Here is a 23,280-nt window from a genome sequence, read left to right as displayed (position 1 = left end):
TACACAGCATGTTGCATTGGCAATTGAAATAGTAATGTGTAAATATTTAGTGCAAAAAATCAAAATAGACTTAAATTTTCTTGCCTGTTTGATTTTCATCTATTTGCAATATGATTATTTTGATCTGAGGGGACATTTGCAATGTCCACAAAAAATATTTAGGTAATTGAAACCAGAAAGAGAGAGACTCGGTGCTCAAAAGGACCAGAAGCTTTACCCGAAGTAACTAATATTTTTATTAGAATTGCTATGTGTTTCAGTCATAGAAATTTTTTTTTTTTTATTCATTGCCCTTTCTGCTCTAAGATCCAGTAGTGGGTCTCCTTTTAGACAATAAATGGTTGAGCCATGCTGCCATTTTAGACAGAATTGCACTACCACCAAATCGCAGAAGTATTTATGTGTCTACTACTAATCCGACCCAGGAAAAGTATGTCAGCATATTTATCAATAACTAGTGCTGCTTACACCGATTGTAATCTCTGCTGTTTAAGAGCTGTATATGTCTCATGATCTAGGAGCAGCTCCCGAAGTGGGGAAAATAACAAAATTACACTAGTGATTCTATGAACTCTAGCATCCCATAAAATATACATTTCTTTAGCATTCTTTGAAGGGGTGCACCAAGCAATTCTGCTGCCTGAGGCAAGCAGTGAAAAACGCTCTCCAAGTCCCAAACAAACACACCTTTTACCCCGGTACGTCTTGATTGACAATTCTCTCCCTTGCAAACACAGGGGGACATGTCAATTAGGCCAATCCAAAATAAATATGAAGAACATGTTAGAGCCCGTGGATAAGTTATAAGAGCATGAGAGATTTGTTGCACTCAGAAGCTTGATCACAATGGTAAAAAGACTTTAAGATGTTTTCAAGGGACTTTACTATGGTGGGCACAAGCCTCAAAACAATACAAATATAGTTACATATCCCTTCTGTACCAGCATCAATTTTACCTCCATAGGTAGTAAATAAAGCAAATTCAATTACTACTGCTACTAATGATACTACCCCCCATCTTCTTCCCTGACTTACACATGCATGTTCAGGGAGGCAGAAGAGCAGAAGGGCAGAAGGGAAGCAGTCAAGCTTACCCTGTGTTAGTGTAGACCACTCTTGCTGATATGTCAGAAAGGTCAGTAGCACAGTAGCACATCTGCCCCTCATCTAATTTGCCCAATCTCTAATGTTGCAAAAAAAACCAACATCTCTCAGTTGCTTGAGCAGGTTTTATTATTATTTACTGAGCCGGTTAACACCTGAAAATGGCCACCTATTACACAAAGAAGAGTGCCACCTGAGGCAAACTGCTCATTTTGCCTCATGGATGGTGCTGCACTGGATGAAATGCAAGTCTGTGGAATTGCTACTCTCATTCTGCTATACCCATGTGCACAAGTTTAAGATGTGTGCATGATCCTATTCATGTAGTATTCCAACCATAGATATTTATGGCATATTCACAACATGTTAAAAGTAAGCCTTACATTCTGAATGTGAACGATAAAATTATGGTTAAAAGTATAATTATAAATAATTACAAATGAACTTCACATAACTAGCTGTATAAAGTGTTTCTCTCGTTTATTTTTTCTACACAAGTTGAGGTCATTTGATGCAGCGCTCATTCTTCCTCCTCTCCATCTTGCTGACATGTGCCCGCCCATGTGTGAATGTATCCTTAGCTGGTGCTATGCTTTATTGTGCAGTTTGTTTTGGGACCAGAATATGCACTAGGGAAATTAAAAAGTTGGATAAGTTAGTAGAAAGGCCAGTGGTGTAGTTGGTAGTAAACTTGAATGTTTTGCCAGTGTGACTGAAAGAAGGGTGCTGATAAAAATTAAGAGCATTATTAACAACCCAGCTCATCCTTTGTTTGAGATCATGAATGCTAGACAGAGTCAGTTCAGTGGAAAGTACACACAGATGAAAATGTGTAAAGAACGTTGTTGCAGGTCCTACATTCCTTTATAACAGGGAACTGGCGGGTCCATGTTAAGACACTATGTAGGAGGGGTTAATATTCTTTAAACATTTCTATTTTTATTTATTTATTTATTTTTATTGTATATTTGTTTTATTAGTTTTGTACTGTTTGCATATAACTGACAGTTTAAGACACCCCCCCCCCTTGGGGATTAATACAATTGTATCTATCTATCTATCTATCTATCTATCTATCTATCTATCTATCTATCTATCTATCTATCTATCTATCTATCTATCTATCTATCTATCAAGCTTCTAAAGACATCATCAATGTTTCATTACTGCCTGGCATCTAAAAAACTGTGAACAGATATGTTGGCAAGTCAGTGGTTCTTCTTACTGTACTTCTATCAATAGGGGGTTGAGGAATAACATAAAAGAGTAGAAAAAGTGAGAGCTGCTATTGTATAATCGCCAGCATCCTCAACTGGAGGTTGTGACAGTCCCGGCATGTAGTGTGCTCTAAAGCTTCCCTGAACAAAACTTTGAGTTGTTTACACATTCCCTAATGACATTCGATAAAGGAAAAAATTCTGTAACTGCAGACTGGATAAAGCTGATTGTGAAGTAACAAAAGTAGTCTGGCACCAGCACTCCGAGGGTAACATTGGCAGGTTTATGTTTGTTTGACTTGCTTGTCTTATTGTGTGTGTGCATTGGTATAAAAAAGCAACATTTTGATGATTCCTGATTTAATGCTGTATATGTTGCTTACTTTATATATAAAAATTCTACTTTCTGAAATGATAACTTATATCAGAAATGGGTATTCCAGTCTTCACACATTTATTCTCATCGCCGAGTTAGGAAAGACCCTTTAACCCCTGAAGGGTATGGCAGTATATGGGGATTTTGCAAATCGCACATTGTAATAGATAGCCTAGATCATGATAGCCGCGGATCTTTGTGTGACCCGAAGCTGTCATAGCAATGGATTGCTGCTCCCCAATGACATCATGGGGAGCGACGATCAGAGCCAAGATGGCGGGCCCACGCTACGCCGGCTCGTTAATGCCGCCAGCAAAGCTATCAAAGGGTTAACACCCGCAATCGGTGCTAGCACCGATTGCGGGTGTTAGCAACTGGTGTTTGCTTCATTTTGAAGAAAACCCCCGGTGAGTATGAAGAGGGCTCAGCCTGTGAGCCCTCTTCATACTCCCCCATGTACAACAAGATATAAGGGGATGTCTTATTGCGCTATGGGGTTAAGGTAGAATTCAGCAGAAGATTGTGCAGTATAAATTGCCTCTACTATAGCTAAACATACTATGGCTGTTCCTTCTGACCCCTATATTACATGCTCAACATTTATACTGTATACTCTGAATGCGGAGAAGGAAATGCCATACACCCCTGGCATGACTTTTCCCCTCTAAGGTAAGTTAAAATTCAATTTCACAATGTTTCTTTACCCTGACATGAGGGGAACCTACAACAATCATACATACATTGGATGGTTAAGCAGTGTAACTTTCATATTATATTCATTCCTTCAGTATGTCTGTAATGGCAGCCTCCAGTGTGTTCTTTTCTCTCTCAGTCAGTCTCACTGCATTTCTTTCCAGCAAATGTTATCTAACATACTATAGAGTTGTTCATAGGCATCCTCTGATTATGTGCCTTTATTTATTAATCATAATCTCTTTTCTGTACTTTAACTCCTTGCAGCTCAGTGACAGATATATCCGTCGTTCAGCTCTGGTAATTGACGCTCAGCGATGGATATATCTGATGCTAGTTCAACTCTTAATCAGAGCTGGGCAGCATCAGTATACATGGGGTGTCAGCTGTACCTGACATTAACATATAAAGAAACACATAATGTGAATAAAATCACAAACCCCACAGAATGATACTGGTGCAAAGTACCACAAAAAAACAAGCCATCAACCAGCTGTGTAGCCAATAAAATAAGTGTTATGTCACTTAAATGATGCAAAAATGATATATTTTTCCCCACATTAAGTTTTATTTTGCAAATTTAGAAAAATGTAAGAGAAAATATCCCTGTAATACTGACCCATATATTAAACATAAGATGTTTATTAAGCTTATTAAGCTAAATACCACAAAAAAAGTAAAAAATCTTTTACAGAATTGATGCTTTTCTACTCCCCCGCCCCCAAAAAAGTAATAATTTTTCAACAATAGGGCATGGCAACCCCAAAATGGTATCAATGGAAAATGCATTTCATCCCACAAAAACAAATGCCGTTACTTGGCCCCACTAACTGAAAAACAAAAACCTCTCCACATGTCGGGTGTCTCTGAAATTGGATAAAGCAGTTTTTAATCATTTGAGGGGTACACTATTAAAAGTGGGGGGGATTCATAGGGGATTCTAATAATTTATTTTTACAAGTTAAAAAAAAAATATCCCCAAAATTTGTAAGCTATCTAATGTCATTTAAGAATAAAAGGACTTTTAAAAAATAATGAAAACATATAGTTGAGATATGGGAGATGCTAGTAAGTCATTCATTTCAGTGATAAAACTATCAATCTCAAAAGCAGATAATTTCGAATTTTGAAAATGACAAAATTCTGGGGATTTGCGCCGCTGGGACAGCTATTTAACTGGGGATTTGTCGCACGCGATGGGATTGTGGTGTGACTGCGCTGGCTTTCATGCAACAGAAATCGGGGGTGCATTTCGGTTGGACAATGCACTTTCAGTGATCGCGTCAGGACAGGTAAGTAAATGTGGCCCGATGTGTCATGAAAAAACAATCTCAAAATCATTTTGATAAGTAAAATTGTTAAAATGTTATAACCATATAAAGTGACACATGCCAAATTACAAAAAAAGAGGTACAAACGGGCTACGTCCTAAAAGGGTGAAATGATCACTTTTCAGCAAACTTTGAATAAATCAGTAAAAAAAGTGACTGGAAATTACTAAGAAGGAAAGTTCTTCCTTGTCCGATTACTCTTATGTCATCATTCTTCTTCCCACCTTTCTTCCTAATCTGCTTTTCTCTCCTATATTACAGTGAATTCCGTCTCACAAGTAGCAAGACAGAAGCTCGCCGAGGTGTCAGGTTACAAATAAGCTCTATGGAGGAGGAAGGGGGAGCAATGAATCACAGGAGAAAAGTGTGCACCCACAGCTGAAAGTGCGCTGGAAGGTTAGTTACGCTTATGAATAAAATCTTAACTCTAAACCCTTCATAGCACAGTTTAATAACTCATATCTGATGCAGTTATCATTCCAATCTATGATTGGTAATAACTCGAGCTAATATAAATATTTAATATTAAAAGACTCCTGGCTGATTGTTTTCTACACTTCACCGTGAAAAACAAACTAAAGACCTAACAAAAATAACAAATGTTTCACATGCTAATTCTACTGTCCTTCTTATATATATTTTGTAATTTACATTTTTATTAAAATTTTTGTTATTAAATTAAAAATAATGTACATGTAAGTGAAAAGGAGTGCATCAAGTAAATCTGGTACAATATAAACAATTACTCGCACAGGGGTATATTACGTATAATTTACATAAACTGTTGTGGACTAGAGAAAAGCAGTTGAAACCAATTTAACACTGTTCAGTAGATTAAAACAAAAGAAACATAAGATGAATAAACAACTTAAAACCAAACATACATAATAGTAGGTACTCAAGAGAGAAGAAAGAACACAGAGAGAAAAAGTGATACCTTTCGCAAGGTTACCCTTGACTATGGGAGGGTATTTCCAAATTGTAGGCAATTTTACTCACCTCTTATCGTTGTGCTGCTCACCAGGCACAGTTCTCATCTGGACATATGGAAACTAATGGATCTGTTGTAGCGATGAAATCTAGGCATGAAAGAGATACAGTGCATCTAAAATACATAGAGAGTAAAAATACTAAAGTCAGATAAATAAACCCTCCCCCTGCTCCATCAGTACATTTGCAGTGCACACTTTGTGCTGTATTCTCAGTGATATGGGAGCATGGTAAGGGTGAAACATGGAGACAGTCTGTAAAGCAAGATCACAGAGGGGAGGCTCATTTGCATAATTATAAAAGTTGATTTTAGAAGGAGGGAGATAATGGAAAACAAATATAAGAAGATTACCAAAGCCATGGAGCCTGGATCTATAAGTTATTGCCGCTGGTTTATCATCCTACATTTTGATGGGAGATGTAGTGCAGTCAATAGCTTTGTTCAACCTAGGTCTTTTCAATTTTCAGGATGAGGAGGAGGGAAGCTTCTGTGGGGAGGGGAATGCAAAGTATATTCTCCATGTAATTAATGTGAGTTATTAAAGTTTGTCCAGCTTAACCAACTATGGAGGAGGAGTGTCAGTTTACCCCGTTACAGGCATGTATTTTTTTCTAAACATAAAAAATGGACATGTAGTAGAATTTCTTTAACACAAGGGTGAAATCTTCCTTCCTGTTCTTAGAAATCAGTGGGGAGTGTGTTAATATCAAGAAAGCACAGCGCAAGTCTTGGATATGGAGATATTGGGGTAGCAGCTATTTTTTAAATACATTCAAAACAACCTGCCCCAAAATTTTCTTTTGTTCTTATTCCTACAATACGTGGAAAGATGACCCCGTTTTTGCCAAGTATAAAGGCATCTGGGTAAACTATCTTGACTCAGGATAAAGCAGTATATCAATCATCCATAGAGATATTAATCTTTACATCCTGCTTCCATTTTGCCACATTATGTTTTTTTTATCTGTATTGGGTTTTACTTTTTTATATTTAACTATTTTTTTAAACACATTCTTTGTAATTTGTGAATATGTTGAAAACCCTGAATCCTGATAATAGAGAAAATATTTTGCAGGAGAGCATTAGGTCTTCTAATATGGCATAGATCAATACTCACACCCAACACAAGGATTGGATCTTATTCTTCAGAATATAATATTTTTATTTTTGCCACAGTACATGATATTGAAGTTTTGTTATTGTGACTTTATTTTAAACGGTAACTATTCTCTGTCTCTCTTCAGAATCAAATACGAAATTATGATAGCTACTGGAGGAGTTATAACCGGACTGGCAGCCTTAAAGAGGCAAGATTCAGCCAGATCACAGCATCTTTTGTCACGACCAACATCACCACCTCCAGAGAAGAAACCTATTAGACGTCGTCCAAGAGCAGATGTAGTCATTGTCAGGGGGAAAATTCGACTGTATTCTCCATCTGGTTTCTTCCTCATCCTTGGGGTCTTGATATCTGTAGCAGGAATTGCAATGGCTGTGCTTGGCTACTGGCCTCAAAAGGAAACATTTTTAACATCAGAGTTTACGCTAGAAGTTAATAAAACACAAATCCTTAGGGAAACTGGGATGATGGTAAAATTTTTTGAACAGCATCTGCATTCAGAGAAAATGAAAATGCTGGGCCCCTTTACTATGGGTATCGGTATATTTATATTTATTTGTGCGAATGCTATACTACATGAAAATAGAGATAAAGAGACTAAAGTAATTCATATGAGAGATATATATTCAACTGTCATAGATATTCACAGTATGAGGGTCAAGGAACAAAGGCATCTCAATGGTGCTTACTCTGGTTTTTATGGAGAAACAGAGTATCGTCACTCTGACAACCCATGTGCATCTAAACTGGCTGCCAACACCATTGCATCCTTTCCTGGAAGTTATCGAAGTTGCAGTTCTATTGACGATGAAGACAGCAACCCCCGAGAAAGTAAAAGCTTTACAAATCTTCTGCCTCCACTTCTTATGGAACGCACAGGCTCCGTATTTGGCCTTCATGGTCATTCCAACAGAATAGGGGATGACAAAATTCTGAGCTCCAAAAGATGTGAAACAAAATCTATAGTGTCATCATCAATAAATGCTTTCACACTACCAGTTATTAAACTGAACAACTGTGTAATTGATGAACCAGGTATTGATAATATAACTGAAGACTTAGAAATCAGTAGTAGCAGACCTAGAAATGTATCAGTGGATTCACTAGCGATTCCATTGCCAGAAGATGGAAATAGACCATATAAACCTAGTAATTCACCTTTATCACGAAGTTACTCTATCATGGAACCAATAAGGTGTGACTCTATAGCTCCAGCAACTAATAATGGAAAACTTTTATCTCCAGGAGCTGCTAGAAAGCAATTTGGATCTAACACTTCCTTACACATTTTATCTTCTCATTCCAAATCTTTAGACTTAGATAGGGGTCCTTCAACACTTAATGTTCAAGCAGAACAAAGAAAACACCCTAGCTGGCCTAGACTTGACCGTAGCAACAGCAAGGGATACATGAAGCTTGAGAATAAAGAAGACCCTATGGACAGGTTGATTGTACCCCAAGCACCACCAACAAAAAAGGACTATACCAACAAGGAGAAACTTCTTATGATCTCCAGATCACACAACAACTTGAGTTTTGAACATGATGAGTTCTTGAGTAATAATCTTAAAAGAGGTACATCAGAAACCAGATTTTGAATTATGTTTTTTTTCCTTCCTGTATAAAATGGAATTTGAAAAAAGTCAATCTTTTTATTTAATGTTAGTAGGCAGCTTTATCATTAGTTTAAGTTGTGTCCTGTTGTCACTCTTTTGGATAAAATTAAATATCTGTTAACAAAATTCTATAACCAAATTCTTCTTCTAAAATGGATAGTGGGTGTGAACAGGCATAGGGTGCACATGGGAAGTTAAAGGTACTTTGGCAACTATATGATGTCTTCAGAGTCCTGTGTACAGGCATTTCCGATAAGAAATTCCATAGTCCAGAATCTTGGATATTATATGGTTGCATGGTTAATATCCATATTCTCAGTGTGCACCATACGTCAAGACAGACTTTGCATGAGGGTGCATCTTCCATACCATAAAGTTACATCTCCTCTGCACACTGTTTACCATACTGTGAGTAAAATGAGTGAGTGAGTGATATGAATGAAACATTTTTTTACATAGGATTAAGGCTACATTCACACTGCCGTTGCCCGCCCGTACCGTACCGTAGCGGGCAACAGCAGTGCACGGGGAGAGGAGGAGGAGGTGAGCGCAGCTCACCCCCGCCCCTCTCCATAGAGATACATGGAGCACGGCGCCGTATTACGGGAAAAGATAGGACAGGTCCTATCTTTTTCCTGGGTACAGAGCGGTACGGTGCCGCACGTGTGCAGCACCATACCGCTCCCGTAGGGCGCCGTGCGCCCATTGCTGTCTATGGAGGACGTATATACGTCGGCCGTATATACGTCCTCCATACAGTAGTGTGAATGTAGCCTAATTTATATTCTTTGCCTAATGCCAAGAGCTATTAATGCCCCTTGTCACCAAGTATGGAAAACTCTAAAAGAAGATAAAGGGGTGGTATAACACAGTAACATACCTCATTGGTGTTGGCAGTTGTTGAGGTGTCAGTCTTGAACCCTCATAGAAATTTTTTTTGGATATGTCAATAAATATATTTTAGCTGCATAAGTCACAATTAAACCTCAACTACTTCATTATTTCAAAGATTCTTTAGAAAGTTTCCTTTGTTATGATAGATATATAGTAAAAAATAAGGTGGATTTTTTTACAATGAACAACGACCCTATGTCCAGTTTGTTTATAACCAAATCCTTTCATATAGATGTTTCTAATACCCTGTTATATGAAGTGTACTTTTTATGGTTACTCACATTTTCAAGTCTTTATATTGTAGAGGTATAATTTATGTAGTAGGGTTCATGTAGATTTGGGTAAGCCAAAGAAATGTTCCCATGGAATCTTATAACTATGTTCAGCTATTTATATGGACAAAAGTCTTACCAAAGGCACACTGTAAACTTTTATGTTACTTCTTGACTACTATCTAGGATTGATTTGTTTATTTTATATGGCTATTATGTAACTATCCTAATGTGTAAATTCCATTGTTTCAGCGATCTTACAGAATTGAATAATAATTTCTTAAGATTTCTTAATATTTTGCCTTGTTTTCGTCAAACTTACTGTGTATTGGCAAATATATCCTGCTGATAGTGTTCAATGTTAAGAGTGTTTACATTAGCATAGACACTAAAAAAGTATCCTTTAACAAGAGAAGATAGTTTCATGAAATCATTTATTACTATAAAATCAATTTTATATAATAGAGAATTATTATATTTGCAAAATATACTTTCATTCAAAAACTATAAATATAATTAAATGTTTTAACTCATACGAGAGATTTTGCATAGGTTTTTGATTGCCAAAATCATCAATATTATTTCAGAATACACACATAAGACTTGAAAAATTTTTAATGACAGTTTCTTCTAAATAGTAATATTTGAAAGGAATCTCTGTATTTGGAGAGAAAATAATAGCAAATAGTGTTATCATCAGAAATGTTTCCTGAATATTACAGTATCATGTTTAAAATGCAGAAGTTTTTTTTTGTTTACCTTTGTAGGATTATACTGTAGATTATGTGTAAGTAGGTAAAGATTGCCTCTTAAAGAAGGAAAAGGACAATTTACTCTTTTGTCACTTGAGAAGTGATGGCAAACAGTAGCAACTGTTAAGAACACGGTAATGTAACATTTAATGTATAATATTTATTAATATTGCTAGAAATTCAGCAAAACAACCGTTTTGGAAAGAGAAATCAATTTAAAGGCTATATAAATTCCATACATTCAAATTTAATTCTGATATTTTAATGTCTACATTTAATTCAATAATCATTTATACCCCTTTAAATACATAAAAAAAAAAGATTAGTCCATTTTTCTGGGTATCCAGCAATGCCCCTCCATCAGACCTGCCTGTCCCTATTTATATACATAAAACATGTGACCACTGCAGCCAGTCAGTGGTCCACATCAAAATAATCTAGACAAATTGTTCAACTGCTACAGAAATGCAACATATATCAAAAAAGACAAATGATAACTTGAAATAAAATAAAAGAAATCAATTATATCTAGTCATTAATTGGTAATAATTTATCTCAATATATTCTGAATAGTATCTCCAAGTACAAACATTACATAAACCATAGTGAACAATAAAGGCTGTGCACAACGTAGACCTACACTATGAGTGTGTTTGACAATGGGCTGAAACGTATATGTACACTACTGTACTTACAATAAATCCTAACTGCATTCAATATCACGTTGTGCACTGCCTTTATTGTCTACTAAGTCTACGAGGTAGGATCCCTAGCCTGTTACACACTTCACATCAAGAGGTGCTTACCATCTATCTACTTAAAGTATTACATGAACACAGTAATCTAACATTTAACCCCTTAACGCTCTGCGCCGTAGCTCTACGGCGCAGAGGTATAAGGGATGTATGAAGAGGGCTCACGGGCTGAGTCCTCTTCATACAGAGGTGGGGGTTTTTGCATTTTGCACAAAACCCCCACCGCTAATAACCGCGGTCGGTGCTTGCACCGATCGCGGCTATTAACCCTCTAAACGCCGCCCGCAAAGTCGCGGGCGGCGTTTAAAAGACGGCGGCACGCGGGCGCCGCCATCTTTTTTTCGATCGCCACGCCCCCGAACGTCATCGGGGGGCGGCGATCGGTTACCATGGTAGCCTCGGGTCTTCTTTTGACACGAGGCTACATGGTTTATGCAGGTTCGTTACAATGAGCCAGTGGCTCATTGTAATGTAAGACCTGCAAAAACGCCATATATTGCAATACTGTAGTATTGCAGTATATGGTAGGAGCGATCTGACCATCTAGGGTTAATGTACCCTAGATGGTCTAAAAAATAGTGAAAAAAAAAAGAAAAAAAAAAGTTTAAAAAATAAAAAAAATTAATAAAATATTAAAAGTTCAAATCACCCCCCTTTCCCTAGAACGGATATAAAACATAACAAACAGTAAAAATCACAGACATATTAGGTATCGCCGCGTCCCAAAATGCCCGATCTATCAAAATATAAAAACGGTTACGGCCGGCGGTGACCTCCGAGGCGGGAAATGGCGCCCAAATGTCCGAAATGCGACTTTTACACCTTTTTACATAACATAAAAAATGAAATAAAAAATGATCAAAATGTTGCACAGACCTCAAAATGGTAGCAATGAAAACGTCGCCTCATTTCGCAAAAAATGACCCCTCACACATCTCCGTGCGCCAAAGTATGAAAAAGTTATTAGCGTCAGAAGATGGCAAAAAATTTTTTTTCTTTTTTGTACACATTCGTTTAATTTTTGAAAATGTATTAAAACACAATAAAACCTATATAAATTTGGTATCACCGCGATCGCACTGAACCAAAGAATAAAGTAGGCATGTTATTTGGAGCGAAGAGTGAAAGTCGTAAAAACTGAGCCCACAAGAACGTGACGCACATGCGTTTTTTTTTCAATTTTTCCACATTTGGAATTTTTTTTCAGCTTCGCAGTACACGGCATGTTAAAATAAATAACATCACGGGAAAGTAAAATTTGTTACGCACAAAATAAGCCCTCACACAGGTCTGTACACGGAAAAATGAAAAAGTTATGGATTTTTGAAGTTGGAGAGCGAGAAATCAGCCGAAAAACCCTGCGTCCTTAAGGGGTTAATGTATAATCTTTATTATTATTGCTAGAAGTTCAGCAAAACAACCCTTTTGGAAAGAGAAATCCAGTTTACTATAAGGGTTGTCCAAGATCTGTCTTTTCTTAAATATGGGCCCCACATTGAGTAATAGTAACAAACACCCTTTGTATCATTTGTATCAATAGTGCACACCAGCTACAGCTGGACCTGCAACCTGTAGCTGGCTATCAACATGACCGCACCACTGAGCTTCTGTATACAAAGGAGACTGATGGTGATAGGAAGCACCCCTCAAGACCAGAGAGAGATAGTTTAGGGTGTTTGTTATGTTTACACTCATTAGGACCCACATCTACCTTACTTTTCTATATATAGTTTATTCATGGGATACTATCAGTACTTGTTGGAGATGCTGTTGCATATGTCGAGAAGTAACTACTAACCAAGGCAATGCAAGCACTTAAAGGGGTTGACCACTTTCAGCAAATAATTGATATTGTTGTGTAATGCAATTTCCCAATACACTTTCTGTATCAATTCCTCACGGATTTCTAGATCTCTGCTTGCTGCCTTGCTATAGAAAGCCTTAATGTTTACTTCCAGTGGATAGAAATCTGTCCATGGCCTTGTGATGGAGATGCAGGTGCACAAGCCGTTATTATCACAGGTCTCTGATTACTCTCTGTGATAATAACTGCTCCTGCACTTGCATGTCCATCACATGACCCTGGACAGATTTATATCCACTAGAAGTAAACATAGAAACTTTATATAGAATGACAGTAAGCAGAGATCTAGAGGATATAAACTGAGGAATTGATACAGCATTTATATTGGTAAATTGTATAACTTTTCCTTACACAAACCATGTCAATTATTTGCTGAAAGTGGACAACCCCTTTAAACATTATGATCATTCTGCAGTATCATTTGGCTGCCTGTATCTGCTTGGTGTAGGTTTCTTATGAAGATTTAGTTTATCAAGTCATGCAGTATTCAACATATTCTGCTCTGTCCTTGGTGTAGAAACTACAAATACTAAATTCTCTAAAAGTGCAAATGGTGGGGAAGTGGTAGGTTTTGAAATGTATAATTTGCACTAACCAATGTGCACTACACTTGTGTGGTAATTTCTGAGCTAGTAGACTACAAGAAACTTTCTACAATGTAAATGACACCAGGTCTGACTATAGGTGGCCTTTTACTGATGCAATATCAACTCATTACCAACTATTACCAACTTTTTTTTTAGTTTTTAAATATGTAAATGGCTGGATTTAACATAAAAGAAGAAATTCTAGAAAAGATATCTACCTGAAGGTGTTGGTTGTTTAGTGCTGTAAAAGCTGGTAACAGATTCCTTTACCTGTTTTAACTATGTTTGCTGAGGTGCAGTACAGTATTTTCCAAACTTTCTATATTTTTTCTTATTTGTAAAGACCTCAATAGCCACATGATGTATCTATAATTCAGCCTGTAAACCTTGGTAGAACATACTTTGGATGTTTTTTTTGTATTTTAATGCAGTTGAATGTATTTGAATGCAGTTGAATGTTTAAAATCTATTTACATGAAGTTGATTATCATATAGACAGTAATATATCTATTTGGTTATTGGAGACATGAGTTGCAGTCAGATTATGCGCTTCTAAATACATTAAGTGTGTAATAATAATAATATATCTTTATAATTAGCAAAAGTAGCAATCATTATGTAATTGAGGTTTATGCTAACAGCTTTATTAACTAAAATATTGTACAGTATTGGCAATTTAGCTGCTGTTTATAATTTCCCTCCATTTTTAAAAGCTCTAAAGTTTTTGGGCAATTAAAAATGACATATTTCATAGCCAAGTATGGATTACTGCTTTGTAAGATCTAAGTGGAAACTGTTTCTCCTTGGTGAAAGTATTATGTAGGCATAAGGAATATTATAGACCATGTAATTCTTTAGGAATAAGATATGCAAACTGTCAGTTTATGCGAAAAATAAAGGATTAGTTTGACGATTGAACGATCTTGCCCATATAAACATATGTGCATAGACAATAAGGATCCACACAACAAATATGTTGTACGTGGATTGACAACAACAAAAAAATTCGAACAACATTCAGACTGTACTAGACATTGTAATACTTGGGGGGGAGGGGTTGTAGTTTTAATTTCTATACCAATAAAAGTTATATTTTAATTCCTAACATACTACGTCAGGGAATCTTCTAATAGACAAGAGTAGTTGGGACACTCCATCAGTAACGCTCTTCAGTGAGAGTAAAATGTAAGCTTAAACAGAAAATTGTCTACACACTGCAGCTTTGGGCTGAATAAGTAAAGTAGAGGTTGACTGGGTCTCAAGCTTTTCATAAGAAGTGCATGGTATGCAAACTTCATGCAGGTATTCAACCAAATATTGATGATAATTCATTTAATTTCTGTTAAACGAGTGGGACCATATACAAGTATTAAAGCAACATTTTTATTGAATTACAGCTTATTCTCTGCACTTCCAAAAAATACTACTTAACTCGATTGAAATCCATTGGGTTTACTAAAGCCAATTTATGCAGATTATGTAAAATACTTAGACCCTATGTTGTGTCTCATCATGGTATATTCTTTTTCAAAAGCAAAATATTCGTTTAATTTTTTTCTTTTTACAAGCTCCCAAATTTAATATTGTGAAGGACTGCACATTTTTGTTATTTATTTATATGTTTTCTATGTTGTTTCTTATATATCTTTGTACTGATATTTCAATGTGCTGTACTTTTTCAGTCTGTCTTTGTGATGTTTGATATATACTGATAGTGCCTCTATTCTATACAGGGTTAACATCTATATTTAATCCTTTACAGTTAAGTCTACTGGATTGAAGCAGCAGCAACATCCATAAAGCTCATAAAAGCAACATTCTAAAGCTACATTCAGAGTTTTATGTAAATTAATGAAAACTGCCAATTATATTTTTAGACATGTAGTTTTAATATAAAATAGTGATAACCCTTCTACAACTATAATTGGAATATGAATTGGGGTACATTTACACAGTTGTATGCCTCCTCCTCTCCAGTGGGCATACTGCTGTGCATTGGAGAGGAGGAGGAGGTGACCCCTCCCCCTCCATAAAGAAAAGTGTTGCATGGCCGCCCACATGGAGAAAGATACAGCATGCTCTATCTTTTCCCCGTGTACGGAGCGAAACGATGCCATACTGCCGCTGGACAACCATTGCCGTCTATCGGGACGTATAATTTGCAGCAAATATGCTGCCACATATACATCCCCACAGATGGCCATCTGTATGTACGGCCACATACGCCCAGTTGACACTCACTTTCTGCAAGGATCCTACTGGAGACTGCTCCACTGTCTCAAATACTTTACACAAAAAAATAAAATTCCTATCATACTCATTTTATAACACATTGTTCTTTGCTCCATGAGTGTACTGTCTCTGCACATAGGGGCACATTTACTTACAAGGTCACCCAAGTTCATTAAAATTGCAATGCTGCGTGCGCCGATTGATTAAGATCTGCACCTGAAATTCTGAATCTGTTGCTTCCCCACACTGGCCAATTGGAGTTCACCAATTTTTTTTTTGTGGTGCACCTTTAACATAGGGCGTGCAACACTATTTGAAAGTTAATATCTTCTTTTATGGCTTTTGCACTTTCTTTGCCATGGGAGCAGTCACTAGTAGTCATGAAAATTCCACTTTCATTTACAGGGAGAAATAATTAATTGTGTCTAAACAAAGCTATAGATAATGTACAGACTACAGACGCCTTCAACCTCAACCCCTTAAATAATTTAAAAGGATAATTCTGGCGATTTCTGCAGTTTATATAAAATTTTCAACCAATATGCTCATTAGGTTCTCCACAGTCAAGTCATGGGCTACAGCACAAAGCTTGACGCCACCCACTTGACAAAACGTGAAGTAATTAGCATAAGCCAATAATATTCTTTAGCCACATGTAGTGGAGAGAAATAAAGAGTAATATAATAAAAACTTTTCCTTTCCTTAAGCTTGAAAAGCAAAAACCTTGTTTCCGCAGCTTCGGTCTGTAATCATTCAGTCTGATGGATTGTGCTGATTTTATAGGATGTTGTTGCTGCTAATGATAACACTTTCTGGTTGCTTTACAGAAAACCATAGGACCACTAATGTAAAAATCTCAAGCCATGGGATTCACAATTAAATACAGTACAAAGAGAATCTAACTGTTAGATTAAAGGGATAAAACACCCTTAATAAGAAAAGGGTTGGGAAACCAATGTGGTGCTCGCTTGATAATATGAGAATATATTTATATGTAAGACATTTATGTGAAAAAATGTTTAGAACTAACTACCGGTATACAACTGATCTACTGCTATGTCAAATTTAACAAGTTACCTAGTCTTACAAACAAAAAACTATTAAAATTGTTTTCTTAAATGGGTAGTATTTCCACTGTAGGCATATGTTTATTTGCTATAATAGAAGCCTGTTGTATTATACTAACTTTACCTAATATTTTAATAATGAGAATTTCGATATACATATGTTTTGTTCTATTAATACATTTGCTATTTTTAAAAATATATGAATAAATTTATTGTTCCAACTCTACTAAAGGATTTGTAGTATTTTTGTCTGCAAGGCAGTAAAAAACTATTTACAGTCATGAATGATAATATACAGGGAAAATAAAGGAAAGCTCTTTCGACCTCATAAACAATGATTGATCCACAATGGTTGTCTGATTTTTATATCTAAGTAAATTCCATAAATTTTTGTAATTACTGGACATATGTCATGTATGATTGATTTATTTATTACAACAGTAAATGTCATGTGCGTTCATTGTGTATTTTCCTGGTAAAATGTTCAACTATAGTTTACAGTTGTAAAATAAATCTGCTGGCTCTCCACAAACAATAGTGCTGAAATAGGAACAATTGAAAAATGTCCCCAAAGCAATTGAATGCCACTGCAGGAGAAAACAGATTGCCATGTAGTATGCCACATTGACCCATTGGATGCACATATGGCATGTATTTTTTTTTATCCATATTCTGCCAATGGAACAACACCTGATGCAGTCTATGATACAACAAATCTCGTGAAAACTTTGGGATCAGAGGCACAGCTACCATGGAGGCAAAGGGGGCAGTGGTTCCAGGCCATGGGTCTTTGAGGGGCCCATTGTTGAGTTTTTAACTGTATCTGTGACCTAGGACACAGATACAGTTGTATACATTGACTAGCGCAGCCCTGATCTAGTCTCTGTGGTAATACATGTGTGCTAGCACATATGTATTACTGTTGACCTTCTAGGACCTGTAACTGTCCTCCAAAGGTCCTTTTTGGCACAGTACAACTACTCCTACCCTATAAACATGGGTACAGTACAGTACTACTACTCCTATGCTGTATATAAAGTTGTAGCATAATACTACTACTCCTATCCTGTATATATGGGCACAGTACTACTACTTATATCCTGTATTTATGACTTAGATGTGGTGATTCGTAGATCGAGATAAAAGAACAACACAGATTAGATTTTATATTTAATTGCCTTAAAAGCACACTAGACAAAACTATGGGGCTTATTAACTAAGGGTCCATGGATCGCCTACTGGAACAGGTATTTAGAAGGGGATTGTGGCTCACCAACGCCACCTTTCATCTGACAGACGATCAGCGGGCAGGCCGTCAGACGATCCGACTGATTCAGACACAGCGCAGGATTTAACATTTAAATTGTGTTGCAAGAACAAGCACTTACATACACCGGGAAGAAGATAGTGAACTCCGGCTGATTGGGGAGGCAACACATGCAGGATATCGGGCACATGATCTTAGTGAATTGCGGCACAGTGCATTCCAGTCGGACAATGCACATCCGGGAACGCGCCAGGAACAGGTAAGTTAATGTGCCCCAATATATACAGTTGGGATATATACAGTTACGCTACATTCACACTACAGTATGGGGGACGTATATACGGCCGACGTATATACGGCCGATATACGTCCCCCATACACTTCTATGGGCTCACGGCCCTGTACGGGAGCGGTACGGTGCAGCACACGTGCGGCACCGTACCGATCCGTAGCCCGGGGAAAGATAGGACATGTCCTATCTTTCCCCGTATTTCGGCGCCGTGAACCATTAATTCCTATGGAGAGGGGCGGGGGTGAGCTGTGCTCACCTCCTCCTCCTCTCCCCGCGCTGCCGTGTGCCCGCCGTGTTTTTTGTATACCCGAGTATAAGCCGAGGGAATATTCAGCACAAAATTGTACGGTGGATGTTTTTATTATATCGCTAACAGAAGAAGGTAATAATTTTTATCGGGCACATGCTCTGTCATCCACTGCAAACATAGTAATAGATGTGACTGTAAAGAGTCCCCTTGCTTACGCATGCAGTCATACATCCATATGATATTGCTGCTGCCACCCATTGTTAGAACCTGTTGAATTCCTATTCCTGTTTTTCTAGGAATACACCAAGTAACATAAAAAAAGCTCATTCATAGGGTAACACGGCTTGGTAGGTATAGGAATAACATGGATTAAATGTATTAATTGTAGGGTTCAAGGGTGTCACTACAATTCAGGGGCTGGTGCCCCGGATCTCCCTGGGCCAGCCGGACATTTGTCGATCCGTGTGATGTGGACATAGATCATACTGAGAATGAGTGCATAGTGTACACTGCTTTCCCTACAGGACCTGTGATGATGTCACAATCACATGACCTGCAGGGGGAAGCAGTGCACAGAGCTGCACGAGTCAGGTGAGAGGGAGAACACAGGGGGATCTGTATGGGCACATTACAGGAGGGCTGTGTGTGGGGACATTACAGGTGGACATTACAGGTGAGGGCTGTGTGTGGGAACATTACTGGGGGACATTACAGGGGTGCTGTGTGTGGCGACATTACAGGAGGGCTGTGTGTGGGGACATTACTGGGGGACATTACAGGGGGGCTGTGTGTGGTGATATTACTGGGGGACATTAAAGGGGGCCTGTGTGTGGGGACATTACTAGGGGACATTACAGGAGGACTGTGTGTGGGGACATTACTGAGGGACATTACAGGGGGCCTGTTTGTGGAGACATTACTGGGGGACATCAGAGGAGGATTGTATGTGGGGACATTACAGGATGACACTAGAAGGGGGCTGTGTTTGGGGACATTACAGGTGGACATTACAGGAGTGCTGTGTGTGGGGACATTACAGGGGTGCTGTGTGTGGGGACCTTACTGGGGGACATTACAGGAGGGCTGTGTGTGGGGACATTACAGGTGGACATTACATGGGTGATGTGTGTGGGGACATTACAGGGGTTCTGTGTGTGGGGACATTACTGGGGGACATTACAGGGGTGCTGTGTGTGGGGACATTACTGGGGGACATTACAGGAGTGCTTTGTGTGGGGACATTAATGGGGACATTACAGGGGGCTGTCTGTGGGGACATTACAGGGTGCTGTGTGTGGGGACATTACTGGGGGACAATACAGGGGTGCTGTGTGTGGGGACATTACTGGGGGACTGTGTGGGGACATTAATGGGGACATTACTGGGGGACATTACAGGGGTGCTGTGTGAGGGAACATTACTGGGGGACATTACAGGTGGGGGTTGTGTGTGGGGACATTACTGGGGGACATTACAGGTGGGGTTGTGTGTGGGGACATTACTGGGGGACATTACAGGGGTTCTGTGTGTGGGGACATTACTGGGGGACATTACAGGGGTGCTGTGTGTGGGGACATTACAGGGGGACTGTGTGTGGGAACATTACTGGGGGGACCTTACAGGAGGGCTGTCTGCAGGGACATAAATGGGAACATTGCAGGGGGGGCTTTGTGGAGGACATTACAGGGGGCCTGTGTGGGGGACATTAGTGGGGGGCTGTGTGGGAGGAAATAACTGGGGGGCTGTGTGGGGGAGACATAACAGGGGGGCTGTGTGGGGGAGACATAACTGGGGGGCTGTGTGGGGGAGACAATACTGGGGGTATTTGTGTGGGACATTTCTTTGGGCGTGTTCACACATGGCAGTAGGATGGGGCCTCAGTTTGCTCACACATGAGTTTCCAGTGATGGTTATGTGATGGATAAAGAGTAGAGATGAGCGAACACTAAAATGCTCGGGTACTCGTTATTCGAGACGAACTTTTCCCGATGCTCGAGTGCTCGTCTCGAATAACGAACCCCATTGAAGTCAATGGGAGACTCGAGCATTTTTCAAGGGGACCAAGGCTCTGCACAGGGAAGCTTGGCCAAACACCTGGGAACCTCAGAAAAGGATGGAAACACCACGGAAATGGACAGGAAACAGCAGGGGCAGCATGCATGGATGCCTCTGAGGCTGCATAATCGCAACATTATGCCAAAATTATGGGCAACAGCATGGCCATGACAGAGTGACAGAATGAAGCTAGATAGCATCTAAAACATCCAATAAGTGACCCTGACACTATAGGGGACGGCATGCAGAGGCAGCGGCAGCAGGCTAGAGAGTGTCATGGCAACATACCCTAAATGGACTCAGGCTTCAAACCAATGGGTGGCAGAGAGGAACCAAAGGAGGTGAGCAAGAAGCGCTCAAATAATATCGGTACATGATAAAAGTTTGCCAGTATATTTTGTGGATTACACAGCAGGGTGGCGACAAAGTTAACATGGAAGCCATGAAAACAACCCAAAATTCTGCCTGACACAGCTCGTTTGATAAGGGGACCATGTATGGAGGCAGTGAACTAGTAGTAGATTAAAGGTGCTGCAGTTAAAACTATGTTAGTTGGATCTTGGCATGGAGCTGGCGCTCCGCTGCCAGGCGAGCTTTCGCCAATCCAAGCCCCTGTCTATAGGCTACTCCCCAAACAGCACTTCTAAGAACCTTTTGTATAAGATCAAGTGTAGTAGCGTTCTTATAAGTTTAGGATATGGCGGGTGAGGGGAATGTAAACAGCTGCGCAAGAAGCGCTGAAATAATATCGGTTAATCATAAAAGTTTGCCAGTATATTTTGTGGATAACACAGCAGGGTGGCGACAAAGTTAACAACTTTGATGTGGAATCCATGAAAACAACCCAAATTTCTGCCTGACACACCTCGTTTGATAAGGGGAGGATGTATGGAGGCAGCTATATGGACGACTTTTGGAGGTAGCAATGGAGACAACGTGTGGAGGCTGCTATGGAGACAATTTAATTTGGATAGTGCCTGTATGTGGCAGTCCCAAAAAGTTTTCAAACCAGAGGAGCAGGTAGGTGTCCCTCCAGAAAAATGGAATAGATTGAGTGCCTGTATGTGGCAGTCCCAAAAATGTTTCAAACCAGAGGAGCAGGTAGGTGGCCCTCCAGTAAAATGGAATAGATTGAGTGCCTGTATGTGGCAGTCCCAAAAAGTTTTCAAACCAGAGGAGCAGGTAGGTGTCCCTCCAGAAAAATGGAATAGATTGAGTGCCTGTATGTGGCAGTCCCAAAAATGTTTCAAACCAGAGGAGCAGGTAGGTGGCCCTCCAGTAAAATGGAATAGATTGAGTGCCTGTATGTGGCAGTCCCAAAAAGTTTTCAAACCAGAGGAGCAGGTAGGTGTCCCTCCAGAAAAATGGAATAGATTGAGTGCCTGTATGTGGCAGTCCCAAAAATTTTTCAAACCAGAGGAGCAGGTAGGTGGCCCTCCAGTAAAATGGAATAGATTGAGTGCCTGTATGTGGCAGTCCCAAAAATTTTTTAAAACAGAGGACCGGGTAGGTGGCCCTCCAGAAAAATGGAATAGATTGAGTGCCTGTATGTGGCACTCACAAAAATTGTTTCAAACAGAGGACCGGGTAGGTGGCCCTCCAGAAAAATTAAATGCATAAAGTACTATAGCAAGAGCCAGTGGGCCCTGTCAAAAAATAGCCAGTTTCCTCTGCTTTACTGTACAAAGAGGAGGAGAAGGAGGAAAATGAGGAGGAGGAGGAGCGGATCAATTATTCAGGTTGAGCTTCCTTCACCTGGTGGAGATTGGAAATTCTGAGAAATCCAGCCTTTATTCATTTTAATAAGCGTCAGCCTGTCAGCGCTGTCAGTCGACAGGCGTGTACGCTTATCTGTGATGATGCCACCAGCTGCACTGAAAACCCGCTCGGACAAGACGCTAGCGGCAGGGCAGGCAAGAACCTCCAAGGCGTACAGCGCCAGTTCGTGCCACATGTCCAGCTTTGAAACCCAGTAGTTGTAGGGAGCTGTGTGATCATTTAGGACGATGGTATGGTCAGCTACGTACTCCCTCACCATCTTTCTGTAAAGATCAGCCCTACTCTGCCGAGACTGGGGACAGGTGACAGTGTCTTGCTGGGGTGACATAAAGCTGGCAAAAGCCTTGTAAAGCGTACCCTTGCCAGTGCTGGACAAGCTGCCTGCTCGCCTACTCTCCCTCGCTACTTGTCCCGCAGAACTACGCACTCTGCCGCTAGCGCTGTCAGAAGGGAAATACTGTTTCAGCTTGTGCACCAGGGCCTGCTGGTATTCATGCATTCTCACACTCCTTTCCTCTGCAGGGATGAGAGTGGAAAGATTTTGCTTGTACCGTGGGTCCAGGAGAGTGAACACCCAGTAATCGGTGCTGGAATAAATTCTTTGAACGCGAGGGTCACGGGATAGGCAGCCTAGCATGAAATCTGCCATATGCGCCAGAGTACCAACGCGTAAGAATTCACTCCCCTCACTGGCCTGACTGTCCATTTCCTCCTCCTCCAACTCCTCCAACTCCTCTTCTTCTGCCCATACACGCTGAACAGTGAA

At 39.4% G+C, this 23,280-nt stretch overlaps 1 protein-coding gene across 3 annotated transcripts in view; it reads left to right on the top strand.

Moving 5' to 3' along the window:
* The window catches only part of TMEM200A (transmembrane protein 200A), a 75,923-nt gene extending 65,161 nt beyond the window's left edge, over positions 1 to 10,762 (top strand). For all 3 annotated transcript variants that reach the window (XM_072141551.1, XM_072141552.1, XM_072141553.1), the window contains 2 exons: positions 4,983 to 5,117; positions 6,957 to 10,762. In XM_072141551.1, coding sequence (XP_071997652.1) covers positions 6,973 to 8,430 — 1,458 coding nt within the window. In that variant the 5' untranslated portion in view covers positions 4,983 to 5,117; positions 6,957 to 6,972 and the 3' untranslated portion in view covers positions 8,431 to 10,762. The remainder of the gene's footprint in view (positions 1 to 4,982; positions 5,118 to 6,956) is intronic.
* Positions 10,763 to 23,280: the final 12,518 nt, after the last annotated feature.

This window comes from Engystomops pustulosus, chromosome 3, assembly GCF_040894005.1.
Source record: "Engystomops pustulosus chromosome 3, aEngPut4.maternal, whole genome shotgun sequence".
Classification (NCBI taxonomy): Eukaryota; Metazoa; Chordata; class Amphibia; order Anura; family Leptodactylidae; genus Engystomops; species Engystomops pustulosus.
This window is presented reverse-complemented; position numbering and strand designations above follow the sequence as displayed.